Genomic DNA, 14729 nt, shown 5'->3' with positions numbered 1-14729 from the left:
TAATACTTCAAATAAACTGGATAAAGAAGCCGCGATTAGTAAATTATTTAATAAATTGAAAAATCAATATTTAATCAACTAATTCTCAGACAGTCAAGATATTTGGCAGAAATAGTTGTTTTGACATCCTCTCTTAACTAAAAAAAATTTCGTAGAAATCTGAGATGGGGGGTGGACATTTCATTTTTTTTGGTTGATCTGATGTGGAATGACCCAGTTAAAAACAGCCAGAGGCTAGACAGCCAAGGCTGTTAAAACAAGGGGATAATGAGCATGGGATCCCCTGCTATAGTAACCAGCCCCAAACTAGGCAACCAAGGCTAGTTTCTACTAAAACAGGGGAACAATGAGCGGGGGATCCCCTGCTATAGTAACCAGCCCCAAACTAGACAGCCAGGGCTAGTTCCTACTAAAATAGAGGAACAATGAGCATGGGATCCCTGCTATAGTAACCAGCCCCAAACTAGACAGCCAGGGCTAGTTCCTACTAAAACAGGGGGACAATGAGCGTGGGATCACCTGCTATAGTTACCAGCCCTAAACTAGGCAACCAAGGCTAGTTTCTACTAAAACAGGGGAACAATGAGCGGGGGATCCGCTGCTATAGTAACCAGCCCGAAACTAGACAGCCAGGGCTAGTTCCTACTAAAACAGGGGGACAATGAGTGTGGGATCCCCTGTTATAGTAACCAGCCCCAAACTAGACAGCCAGGGCTAGTTCCTACTAAAACAGGGGAACAATGAGCATGGGATCCCCTGCTATAGTAACCAGCCCCAAACTAGGCAACCAAGGCTAGTTTCTACTAAAACAGGGGAACAATGAGTGGGGGATCCCCTGCTATAGTAACCAGCCCCAAACTAGACAGCCAGGGCTAGTTCCTACTAAAACAGGGGGACAATGAGCGTGGGATCCCTTGTTATAGTAACCAGCCCCAAACTAGACAGCCAGGGCTAGTTCCTACTAAAACAGGGGAACAATGAGCGTGGGATCACCTGCTCTAGTAACCAGCCCCAAACTAGACAGCCAGGGCTAGTTCCTACTAAAACAGGGGAACAATGAGCGTGGGATCACCTGCTATAGTTTCCAGCCCTAAACAAGACAGCCAGGGCTAGTTCCTACTAAAACAGGGGAACAATGAGCGTGGGATCACCTGCTATAGTTTCCAGCCCTAAACAAGACAGCCAGGGCTAGTTCCTTCTAAAACAGGGGGACAATGAGCGTGGGATCCCCTGCTATAGTAACCAGCCCCAAACTAGACAGCCAGGGCTAGTTCCTACTAAAACAGGGGGACAATGAGCGTGGGATCCCCTGCTATAGTAAAGTGTAGTATAGTATAGGGTTGGTTTATATTATTAACATGGAAACCCCCAGAGTGTGGTTCCCCCTGTCATAATGATAACCAGACCCAGACTGGTCAGTGCGGGTCCGGGAGCTCATGCGCTTCCTACCAAGGCCCTATGCGTAAAAACACTGGGGCTCAATTGTTAGATCCCTCGTCAAAGCAAGGAACGCCCCTAACAATGTGTCATCTTCACACATTTATCTCATTTCAATAATCTCACTCGATAACATGAAATTTCATTTTTATTCTGCTCCACAAAACTAGGAGCTCCCAACTCCCATGAGCAGGTGCAAACTTATGCTCTTAAGCAGGCGCTGCAACCTTGCTCAGTAACTTGTGCTCTTTCTGCATAAATGTAGAAGCGCTTGCTCAAATTGGGGTACACTGCACTATCAAAGAGCATTTTGGGCTGCACCTCGACAGCTTCATGCTTCACAGATGACCTCACTGTGTGTACGTGACAGATATACATTAAGAGAGATCTAACAGAAGCCCAAACACACAATTGATATAATACATCATACCAGGTGATTAGCAGACGTTCACATTGAGCCAAATCGATGCAAAGCTACAAGACAGTGTTAAAGGATGAAGAAACAGACAAGAGGTTGCATGCTTAACATATTTGTCCCAGATCCGTTAAGTAAATGATTTAGTACGCTACATAAAGTCTGGAAACCATAGTGAATTAAATCCAAATTTCTCCTTTTGATTTGTTTGTAGAGGAGCATGGTAGGGGTTAGGTAAATCTATTTTCTGCTTACCTGCACCCTGTACCTACAGACTCCACATATTTGTAATAGTAAGCAGTGTATCACGGGGAACTATTTCTTTTTAAATTTGGCATTGATGGCCTCTCCTGCCTAAAGTAGGTTAAGCCCTAAAATTCTTGGCTTTCTTTCACACAGAGAGACAGCCCAGCAACCTCTGGTGAAAGGTTCTGCTTAACAAATAACAATACACAGCTGATCCCCGTCTTACCTGTTCCAACAGGAGTGCGGCTCGAACAATGCCAAGCAGCTATTCACTATTGCTGTAGGCACAAAGCTCCCCTCCCACACAGCTGTGTCCTTTCAAGACTGTGTAATGTACCAGTGTATATAAAGAGAGATCTGCCTGCATATACTTTTTGTTAAGAACAATCAAGTGTCAATCTAGTGCTGCAGAAATGGAAGGAAAATAAGTTTTTTTTATGGTCTATTATTTAGAATAGGATGATGGCCCCAATATGTTGGATTCCCAAGTCATAGTCAGTCTTGTTGCATTGGTAGTGCCCCTAAGGTAAGTTGAGATTGCATTGGCAGCACGGTGGCTTAGTGGTTAGCACTTCTGCCTCACAGCGCTGGGGTCATGAGTTCAGTTCCCGACCATGGCCTTATCTGTGTGGAGTTTGTATGTTCTCCCCATGTTTGCGTGGGTTTCCTCTGGGTAATCCGGTTTCCTCCCACACTCCAAAAACATACTGGTAGGTTAATTGGCTGCTATCAAATTGACCCTAGACTCTCTTTCTCTCTGTCTGTGTGTATGTTAGAGAAGTTAGACTGTAAGCTCCAATGGGGCAGGGACTGATGTGAGTGAGTGCTCTGTACAGCGCCACGGAATTAGTGGTGTTATATAAATAAATGGTGATGATGATTGGCATAACTAAAGTTTTCTGGGCTATGTAGGCATTTGCTAAGGGCTCCCTTCAGCTCAATATATTTTTAGATAGTTGCAAAGGGCTGAATAATGTAACATATGAGAAATCATAATTTATTAATTTCAAATTGTACCTTAGGGCAGGTAGGCTTGTAACACCCATGTACTCTGTACCCTCCATATTTAGTGCCTTGGACTTAGAAAGGTTTATATGCTTGCCTACACTTAAGCTGGCTACACATCTTTAGCTCCAGTCATTCTTCCTGGTCACTGAACAACTTGATTTACATCTCACCCAATCACAATGTTGGCCAAATTGTACAGATTCTTTATGAAGAACAATAGGACCCTATATTGCCTAGTAACCACACACCTAATCAAATTGTGCATCTTAATCATTTTGGGCCGTCAGTGGTAGAGGACTAGTATGATTTTGGACTGTGGGAAAGAACCCACACAAGCTCCACATAGAGAGGATCGTGGTCATAGTCAAGCCTGTGACCCCAAGACTCTGAGGCAGCAATGCTAACCACTGTACAGGGGTCGATGGTCTAGTATATGGTGTTATGCCAAGCTGCCACTTCCCCTACTGCCTTCATTGTAAAGCTGTCAAATACCATTCACATATTTTCCATACTGTCACATCTAAATTTCCACTTTGACCACTGTATATGGCCCCAAGACTATGAGGCTTTGGAAACGTCTATAAACTTGTCCCCACAACTACTAGACATGTAGACATGTCAATGCCTGGTCTAGTCTGCTCTGGGCTCCTGTAAGCACCCTCTGTTCTTGCTTATAACGTGTAGGACTGTTTGCGGCCAAAATCAAAAGAGCACGCAGACATTTATCAAACTAAAAATCTGTTTCATTGCACTGGTTTCATTGAAGATAAAAAAAAAAATTAAGTGCTGTATAAACAATTCACAGTTATGAAATTTATTGTACTGTATCACAAGGACGGCAGTTTGGCAGACATGGGGTGAAGTGAAACACGTAACATGACATAGCATAGAGAGACGTCTGCACAGGGTAATATACAGCCAGTGTCCGGTGCTTGGTTTCAACAGGTTTCAGTTCCTGACATTTGCATATAGTGCACATTTGCATTAAATAATAGGAATCACACATCTGCCTTTATTCTCTAACTTCCACTAGAAAAATGAAAGCTATTTGGTTAACCTTACACCCCTAATTACTGACTTGTATCAACAAATAAACTGCCCATTTAGCAGCACTGTATGCTACAGAACACATTATTTAACCTACCTCACTGGTTCGACCATTTTTTTAAAACAAAATAATAAATAAATTAAAAAAAGGTGAAAAAGAACATTTCCATTATTGTAGACTGTTCTTTGGTTGCTGTATTCACCGCAAAATACCGCAGATTGTAAGACACATATTCATGGCAGCTTCCAGTTAGTTGAGATTTCAACATTGACAGGAGTGGACCAGTGCCATAGTGGGCTAACTTAGGCTGGGTTACTGGGCGATCTGCATTTTTTTCCTTTAAAATGTTCCTAATAGGCTGCTGAGCCCAGCCTGGCTAAATGTGCCCCTGAACATGGATGAAAGTGAACCTAAAACAGTTGTGTGGCAGTCTTTTATTTTGGGGATAAGGGTGGAGTTCCCATATAAAGTTCTGACATTAAGTTTTAACATGACGTCTTGTGTTTTTCTGCCTAGGTTTGATCTCTACCACCGAGAAACAGCTAGACCGGGAGAATAGAGAGGAGCACGTTCTTGAGGTGCGTCAACATTCTATGTGCTGTATAACCTTGTTGTGTGTGGTACAGTCATTAATAAAATCATGTAACCTTGGAATAATGCAGCACCAGTAGACCCGTGGCTGTATATTATGTCCAGTCCAGAACTCTATTTAAACTCCTGTTGAAAACACAATTTTACTCCAGTTTTACATATTGTGACCACATATGGTTTAATAAATGACCATTGTTGCAAACCTTAGACAGTGTCTGGTAATGAACATATTGGGCCTGAGTCATTAAGGAGAGCAAAGCATAAATTGACAGAATGTAGGTTTGGCAGTGTATGGTAATGTATAGGGCATGTAAAAAAAATCTTGTAGGAGAAAGTACTGCCAGGATCATCCCAGATTTACTCTACTAGTAAGCTCTAGGTGGGAGAAAAGTCAACATTATGTCTATGGATAAACAGTACGGTGGCTTAGTGGTTAGCGTTTCTGTCTCACAGCACTGGGGTCAAGAGTTTGGTTCCCGACCATGGAGTCATCTGTGTGGAGTTTGTATGTTCTCCCCGTGTTTGCGTGGGTTTCCTCTGGGTGCTCTTGTTTCCTCTCACACTGCAAAAACATACTGGTAGGTTAATTGGCTGCTATTAAATTGACCTTAATCTTTGTGTGTGTATGTTAGGGAATTTAGACTGTAAGCTCCAATCAGGCAGGGACTGATGTGAATGCGGAATTAGTGGCGCTATAAATAGCTGATGATAATGATGAATGTTGAAAATGGAAATGGAAAAGAAGTTTTGCTAAAACAAAAGCAACATGAATTGCCAAATGGTTGAAGTACAACTGCCCTTTAACTACATCATCCGTAATCGTTTTTTCCCACAGGTTACTGTGTCGGATAACGGGACGCCTCCTCTGCAGTCAACCTCCCGGGTTGTCCTACAGGTCTTAGATGTGAATGACAATACGCCAACATTCTCACAGAAACTCTTCACTGTTAAACTTCCAGAACATGCTGCTTCTCCTGAACCTGCTCCCATCTACAGGCTCATAGCTATGGACAGAGACAAAGGGATCAATGGCCAAGTCACATACAGTATAGTTGAACAAACTGCAGAAAAGTTTACCATTGACTTGACCACCGGTGTCATCTCCTCCATCGCCAAGTTTGCAGCTGGAGAGTATGAGATAATGACGGTGAGTCAGGAAGAAACTTGGCAAAAGAAAATAAACTGATGAGAAACCAAATTTGAACTGCAATAGCTCCTATTATTATACCTTTGTATTTCATTTGGCATATGGTTGGCTTAGTACATAAAAGCCATGCAATGTTTCCTCATGAGTGTAAAGTGTAATAAAACAAATATTTAAATAGCTATCTAAAAAGTCCTGGTAGAGGGATCTCACGTAGTGAAAAGGCCTAGGTCTGCTTTTCCATCAATATTAATTTAGCCCTTGGAATAAGCAAAAATCGAGAATTGTGATCATCGGCATGGCTAACATTGACCATTGTCCTTTAACCACTTATACATTTGTTATAATCTGCCCAATTATACATTCAGCAATGCATGACTGTGTTGAAATACCTACAGATAAAAGCAACAGATGGCGGCAACCCCTCTCGATCTTCCTCCGTGAGACTGCACATCCATTGGATCCCAAACCCTAGACCTTCGGATGAGGCTTTAGCATTCGATGAACCTCAATTTAACTTCCAAGTTATGGAAACAGATCCTGTGAACCACATGCTGGGACTGATCAGCACTGAGCCCATGTACAGTTGGTGTTGGTTTGACATCATAGGTAAAGTCAAGTTTATTAGCAACCATTAACCAGGTATTTTCAATGTTGTAAATCTGTTATATATTATCAGAACCGTGATGGCTGCAGCCAAGCTTGTAGCTTAGAAATTGGACATTTTAATTGTATTATTAATATTAAGAGATGAATGAATAATACTAATATTTTGCTTTGGCTAGTAACTTTGACTAGTACCTACAAGGGTTACTTAATCTGCTTGTCTTCTCCAGAGGGTCGTTGTTTTTGTCTCTGCACCTTTTATATCCTTCCACTTAGCGGTGGGCTCTGACTTCATTGCGGGTGCATCCATCTAGATAGACAGATAATTAAAGAGAATATGTTATAGTTTACAGATAATACATATATTGCCTATAGTATTAACAGTTAGGCAGCAAACATTTTTAAATTTAAAGTGCCTGGACTTAAATGCTATTCCTCTTTCTACCACAGGAGGCAATGATGACCTGGATTTTGATATTGACAAGAGCACTAGTGGTTTGGTTATTGCTCGACCCTTACAGGCAAGCAGGAAGTCATCTTATAACCTCACTGTGCAGGTTACAGATGGATCCCATGCAATAAGCACCCAGGTAAAGTTTAATTTTGTAATTTTTGCTATTCTTCCACAGAGGGTACTTAATTTGCCGTTGTAGTGTCTCCTATTGTGAAGTAGTTAAAAAATACACGCAGGCAACTCCCTATTTTTCTAAACTTATTATGATGCCCTCATGCTCGGTAGGATTCTGGAGTGGACGAGGTCAGAGGTAGACAAGCAGTGGGTGGAAATAGAAGAAAACTCTCTTCAATGTCCCATAGCTCTTTTACCTTGACTGCCCAAGTTACCTCTTATCCATCATCCAGCCATCGGCCCTACCTTAGCTAGGTGTGGTAAACTTGGATGGAAACGCATGTTTCCTATCTCATTTCTCCTCTGACACTGCTTGCCAACCCTAACTTCCTTCTGGGACTCACGGTTGGGGTCTTTAAATTTGAAACTGAGATCACACGTGCTGGTAGGTCGTTTGGGTGTATCCTTTTTTGGAGACTTTCAGACCAATTGGGAAATACCTAATTTTGAAATCTGGCATTATCTACAGGTAACATTTCTTGAGCTCGGCAGACCTTCGTAGGGGGGCTGGTAGAGAACGAGCACTTTTTCAACAGATGTGTCTGACACGCATGTCTCCATCTTATTTGCTTTTCTGCATCTACAAATTGCTAATAGAAAATCTTTTCTGCTTGCTACTTTAATTTACAAGAGTGACTGGGAGCGAGATTTGGGTGGTCCATTTGGGGAACGTGTTTGGTCCATTATTTTCCAAATGACACACGCTTGTTCGCTCAGCACAGTGGTTACAGAGGCACAATATGAAGTTCTTACCAGATGATACCGGTGCGTTGACCTACTTTCTAAGATGTATCCAGGTGTTACTAACACATGCTGGAGGTGTAACAAGGCTGTGGGAACACCCCTCCATATTTATTGGGACTTTGTTCTGCCTCAGGATGAGACCCGGACCGTAGTCTTTATAAATGCAGACTACCGTGTACTTAGTTTTCCATAATAATAGTTGTAATAGTTGATGCATCGTTTTATATTGCTATTTGGAAGATGTTTATTCTCTTTGATGCTCCTCATCTTGGTTTTGTTGGTACTTCAATTTGTTTTTTGTAGTTGTCAGCACTTATCCTTTACACTGCATATCTGTGTGTATCTGTCAAAATGAAAACATGAGGTATTGGTTCATATTTTGATTAGAGATGGTCACTGACCCCCGTGTTTTGGTTTTGGATTCGGTTTTGGATCTGGATTACCGTCGTGTTTTGGTTTTGGTTTTGGTTTTGCAAAACCGCCATTGCGTGTTTTGGTTTTGGTTTTGGTTTTGTTTGGTTTTGTTTTGCTATTTTTTGGGAAAATCCATGTTTTTGGGCCTAAATTAACCCAATTTAGTGCTCCAACTGTTTTAGAGACAAGTAATCTAATTGTTGAGGTAATAAATCATCCAAAAAAACAGTTTAATTCTTCGTTGGTAGGCCTATTCTACACACAAAACAGATTGTCTTCCTCTCCATCTATGCATATTGGCAATGCAGCCATCGTCTTTGAATGTATATTACACCCTACACTTATAGTTAAATATGTAAAGAAATGGAAAAAGCCAGTTTGGTTTCTGTCTCTCAAGGCCCCCCTCCACTTGTATAAAATACCAAAATATTCAGCCATTATAGACTGTACAATATTAATTGACATGGAGAAAGCCAGTTTGGTTTCTGTCTCTCTAGGCCCCCCTCCACTTGTATAAAATACTAAAAAATTCAGCCATTATAGACTGTACAATATTAATTGACATGGAGAAAGACAGTTTGGGGTCACTCTGTCTCTCTAGGCCCCCCTCCACTTGTATAAAATACCAAAAAATTCAGCCATTATAGACTGTACAATATTAATTGACATGGAGAAAGCCAGTTTGGTTTCTGTCTCTCTAGGCCCCCCTCCACTTGTATAAAATACTAAAAAATTCAGCCATTATAGACTGTACAATATTAATTGACATGGAGAAAGACAGTTTGGGGTCACTCTGTCTCTCTAGGCCCCCCTCCACTTGTATAAAATACCAAAAAAATTCAGCCATTATAGACTGTACAATATTAATTGACATGGAGAAAGCCAGTTTGGTTTCTGTCTCTCTAGGCCCCCCTCCACTTGTATAAAATACTAAAAAATTCAGCCATTATAGACTGTACAATATTATGAAAAATGGACAAAGCCAGTTTAGGGTCACTCTGTCTATGACACCCTACCCTTAAGGATAAATTGCCCTAACAGCAGCCTTTCAAGATGGTATGTGATATGGAAATGCCACAAGTCCCTTTCCTCTTTGGGGGTAGATTGCACCCTACACTTACATAGAAAGTTTTAAAAAGATGTTATCGGCATCATCTTCAGCTTCATCCTCACCCTCATCAGTGTGTACGTCATCATCACAGACTATCAATTCATCGCCGCTTGAATCCGCCATTAGAGAACAGTCAGTGCTTGGATGTCTTGGATGGTGAAGGCCTTCCTCGTGGAAGATGTAGTTCATTTTTATAAACATCATTTTCTCCACATTTTTGGGAAGTAACCTTCTACGGCGATCACTGACTAAGTTCCCTGCTGTGCTGAACACTCGTTCAGAGTACACACTGGAGGGTGGGCAGCTTAGGTATTGCAAAGCAAGTTTGTACATGGGTTTCCAAATGGCCTGCTTTTCTTCCCAGTAAGGAAAGGGACTGTCTGACATTTCCATATCAACTACCTCTTGAAAGTAATCCTCCATCATCCTTTGCATGTTTATACTCATATTGGATGGAGTTATGGGCAAAGTGACACATTTTTTTGAAAAATCCTTCAAACCAGCCCAGATGTTAAATTGTTCTCGTCTGCCCCCTGTGTCTTCCCTGCTTCTTTTTTGGAAATTTAATTTTTTACGAGCAACAGCTTGAGAAAGTGAAGGAGGACACGTCGTCAAGCCGAGGCCCAGTTCAGCGGCCAACTTGCTGAGCAATAGCTCCTTGCAAAAGTTCACATCTCGCTCATTTACAAGTAAAGACTCAATGTAGGTTTTAAACCTTGGATCAAGCACAGTGGCCAAAACGTACTGATCCGAGTTCAAGATCTTAATAACTCGAGGATCATTGTGAAGCGAATTAAGTACTTGATCGACAAGGCCAACATACTTTGCTGAATTGCTTGCTTTCAGCTCCTCCTTCATTTTCTCAAGCTGCTTTTCCAATAGTCTAATTAAAGGAATGACTTGGCTCAAACTAGCAGAGTCTGCACTGACCTCACATGTCACAACTTCAAATGGTTTCAGCACCTTGCACAGCACTGAAAGGATTCCCCACTGTGCAAGAGTGAAATACATCCCCCCTCCTTTCCCAATGTCATGACTTGTGCAATATGCTTGGATGGCTTTGCGCTGTTCCTCCATCCTCTGAAGCATGTACAGGGTGGAATTCCACCGAGTTACCACCTCTTGCTTAAGTTGGTGGCAGGGCAAGTTAAACTGCTCTTGGAGCTGCTGTAATCTCCTACATGCTGTGGCTGAATGCCTGAAATGGCCTGAAATTTTACGGGCCACCGAAAGCATCTCCTGCACCTCACGGTTATTTCGTAGGAAGCTCTGCACCACCAAGTTGATGGTGTGAGCAAAACAGGGAATATGTTGGAAATCACCCAGCTGTAATGCTCGCACTATATTGTTGGCGTTATCTGAAATGACATACCCTGGGGAGAGTCCGAGTGGTATAAGCCATGCATCAATCACATCTCTCAGTTTGCGTAACAAATTGTCAGCCGTATGCCTGTTAGTGAAGCCGGTGATACAAAGAGTGGCCTGCCTGTGACAAATGTTACGTAGTGGTGTACATGCTGCTGCTGTTCCTGCTGGTGAAGGTGAATGACCAACCCAGTGGGCTGTCACAGTCATATAGTCTTTGGTTTGGCCACTTCCACTTGTCCACATATCTGTGGTTAAGTGAACAGTGGGCAGAATGGCATTTTTCAGCGCAATCTCTACATTTTTACACACTTTTTGGTATAGTTGTGGAATAGCTTTACGGGAGAAATGGTGTCGCGATGGAATTCTGTAACGCGGACACAAAACCTCAATTAACTGTGAAAAACCAGCTGCGTTTATTGTGGAGATTGGACGCAGATCTAACACTAACATTGCAGCCATGGCGTCTGTGATTCGCTTGGCGACTGGGTGACTGCTGTCATATTTGCTTCCCCTCGCAAATGATTGTTTCACAGTTAATTGCTGAAATGTAGGACTGCTCATTTTATTCACCTGCCTCTGGGATGACGATTCACCCCCAGCAGCAGCAACAGCAGCAGCAGGACTAACGCTTTCTTCAGAGGAATCAATAATAGTGCCGGAGTCATCCAGCCTTAAGTGGGATGCCGGGCTAACTCCGAGCGCTACTGAGGATATTGATGAGGATGGTGTGGTGGGTGTATTTTGTAGCCGTCGGTATGTCGGTGAGCGGAGGGTCTTAGCTGATGAGGGAGTGCTTGTATTCTTTTGGGAAGAACTTTCAGCTTTTCCCAACACTTTGCCATGAACTCTCGTTAAATGGCGTAACATAGACGAGGTTCCAAGATGGTTAAGGTCCCTCCCTCGACTGACTGTGGCTTCACATACACTACAAATGGCTATACAATTGTTGTCTGGATTTGGGTAGAAATAATTCCACACATAAGAAGTGGATTTTTTTGTTTTATGCCCAGGCATGACAATGGCCTTTTTCTTGTCACGTGCCAGAACTGCTGCCACTGGTGCAGGACTTACACAAACAACCTCATCCTCATCAACATCCTCATTAGCGCCCTCGTCGCCTACACAAATCTCCCCCTCATCCTCTTCTAATTCCAAAGTGGCATCCTCAATTTGGGTATCACCGGCTACACTCGGGCTATTAAGGCACACATCAGCAGAATGCTCACGATTAGACATCCCACTGTTGGATGGACTCTCCACAGGGATTGTTGTCATTTGTGAATCAGAGCAAATATTCTCCTGTAATGCCTCACTGGTATCTTGCAGCTCAGCTTTGACGCGTAACAGTAGTTGTGCACCAATTGTAGCCTGGGTAACTTTTTGGGATCTGCCACTAATAGCCAAAGGTGAAGGCCTCATTCTCTCTTTGCCACTGCGTGTGTAGAATGGCATGCTTGCAATTTTTTTTTTATCGTCACTTAACTTTTGCTCAGTTACACTTCTTTTTCGCTTCAATACAGTAAATTTTTTTTTGGTTTTTGTTTTTTGCACTAATTTGAAAACACTCTGTTGTTTGACATCGCCTTGGCCAGATGACGTACTGGGAACACTAACATCAGGACTGGTGACAGAACCTGGTTGCTCATTTAGATCATATGTGGACTGCTTTGAATCCATTCTGAGCGCAAACCACTGGGGAGTGCTAAAAATTATTGAGTAGATACTGCTGACAGATATGACTTTTGACAGCCAGAAATATTAATGCACAATTAGGGAGGACACCCCAAAAACACTGAGGAGTGCTAAAAATTATTGAGTAGATACTGCTGACAGATATGACTTTTGACAGCCAGAAATATTAATGCACAATTAGGGAGGACACCCCAAAAACACTGAGGAGTGCTAAAAATTATTGAGTAGATACTGCTGACAGATATGACTTTTGACAGCCAGAAATATTAATGCACAATTAGGGAGGACACCCCAAAAACACTGAGGAGTGCTAAAAATTATTGAGTAGATACTGCTGACAGATATGACTTTTGACAGCCAGAAATATTAATGCACAATTAGGGAGGACACCCCAAAAACACTGAGGAGTGCTAAAAATTATTGAGTAGATACTGCTGACAGATATGACTTTTGACAGCCAGAAATATTAATGCACAATTAGGGAGGACACCCCAAAAACACTGAGGAGTGCTAAAAATTATTGAGTAGATACTGCTGACAGATATGACTTTTGACAGCCAGAAATATTAATGCACAATTAGGGAGGACACCCCAAAAACACTGAGGAGTGCTAAAAATTATTGAGTAGATACTGCTGACAGATATGACTTTTGACAGCCAGAAATATTAATGCACAATTAGGGAGGACACCCCAAAAACACTGAGGAGTGCTAAAAATTATTGAGTAGATACTGCTGACAGATATGACTTTTGACAGCCAGAAATATTAATGCACAATTAGGGAGGACACCCCAAAAACACTGAGGAGTGCTAAAAATTATTGAGTAGATACTGCTGACAGATATGACTTTTGACAGCCAGAAATATTAATGCACAATTAGGGAGGACACCCCAAAAACACTGAGGAGTGCTAAAAATTATTGAGTAGATACTGCTGACAGATATGACTTTTGACAGCCAGAAATATTAATGCACAATTAGGGAGGACACCCCAAAAACACTGAGGAGTGCTAAAAATTATTGAGTAGATACTGCTGACAGATATGACTTTTGACAGCCAGAAATATTAATGCACAATTAGGGAGGACACCCCAAAAACACTGAGGAGTGCTAAAAATTATTGAGTAGATACTGCTGACAGATATGACTTTTGACAGCCAGAAATATTAATGCACAATTAGGGAGGACACCCCAAAAGCACTGAGGAGTGCTACAAATTATTTAGTAGATACTGCTGACAGATATGACTTTTGACAGCCAGAAATATTAATGCACAATTATGGGGGACACCCCAAAAGCGCTGGGGAGTGCCAAATATGAAGAAAAAATAATAAACCTCTATCCTCCTCTCTGCACTAGCGATTTTGGTTAGAGCAATTGCAAGAACAATATGGTATTCTCTGTCCCTGCTCTAATTAGCCTATGACTACACCCTGCTCTCTCCCTCTGTCAAATGGCGATGGATTGCTGTGGAGGCGTGTATTTATAAAGTTGAAGTATCGCGAGAACCGAGTCCCGAGATCCGACGACGTCACAATGACGTTCGGCCTCGATTTGGATTCGGAATGGGCGGGAGAGTACCGAGCTGCTCAGCTCGGTACTCGGATACCCAAAGTTCGGGTGGGTTCGGTTCTCGGAGAACCGGACCCGCCCATCTCTAATTTTGATCAAAACATTTAAGCCTGCATCCCACCGTCAAGGGCACCTCATTATATGCAGGTCCTACACTGACCTATATGCTTCAAACAGTATTAAAATGCAGTTAAAATTAGATGCCCTCACCTCCCAGGTATAGGGGTTTACATCAGAGCAAGGGCTGGCTTGTGAGCCACACCCAAATGAGCCTTAAATAGGCTTGATGGACAGCTGCTAAGACAACATTAAGGCAATATTTTGAGACAAATGCAGAGAAGAAATAAGCCAGCGCTCAGTATATCCCATATAATATATGGTACCAGCTGCATGGCAATAAGCCTGCGCTTGGTATATCCCATATTATATATAGTACCAGCTGCATGGCAATAGACACGCACTTGGTATATCCTATATTATAAATGGTATCAGCTACATGGCAGGATAAATGCCCATATATGTATACAAAACAAAAAGACAGTTGTTGTCAGTGATTATCCTTAACACTCCATATATGTGTGTATCTAGCAAAATGAAAACATGATAGATTGGTTCATATTTTGATCAAAACATTTAAGCCTCCATCCCAGCGTCAAGGGCACCTCATTATATGCAGCTCCTACACTGACCTTTGAGCCTTAAACA

The 14729-nt window shown here is 42.1% G+C and overlaps 1 protein-coding gene across 1 annotated transcript in view; it reads left to right on the top strand.

Moving 5' to 3' along the window:
• FAT2 (FAT atypical cadherin 2) overlaps nt 1–14729 on the top strand; it is a 107994-nt gene that overhangs the window by 51346 nt on the left and 41919 nt on the right. Inside the window, exons 4-7 of the mRNA XM_075210095.1 lie at nt 4671–4732; nt 5581–5892; nt 6288–6498; nt 6946–7085. Of these exons, the coding sequence (XP_075066196.1) occupies nt 4671–4732; nt 5581–5892; nt 6288–6498; nt 6946–7085 (725 nt within the window). The remainder of the gene's footprint in view (nt 1–4670; nt 4733–5580; nt 5893–6287; nt 6499–6945; nt 7086–14729) is intronic.

Source organism: Mixophyes fleayi, chromosome 4, assembly GCF_038048845.1.
Source record: "Mixophyes fleayi isolate aMixFle1 chromosome 4, aMixFle1.hap1, whole genome shotgun sequence".
Taxonomy (NCBI): domain Eukaryota; kingdom Metazoa; phylum Chordata; class Amphibia; order Anura; family Limnodynastidae; genus Mixophyes; species Mixophyes fleayi.
The sequence above is the reverse complement of the archived record's forward strand: the minus strand, read 5'-3'. Positions and strand labels throughout refer to the sequence as shown.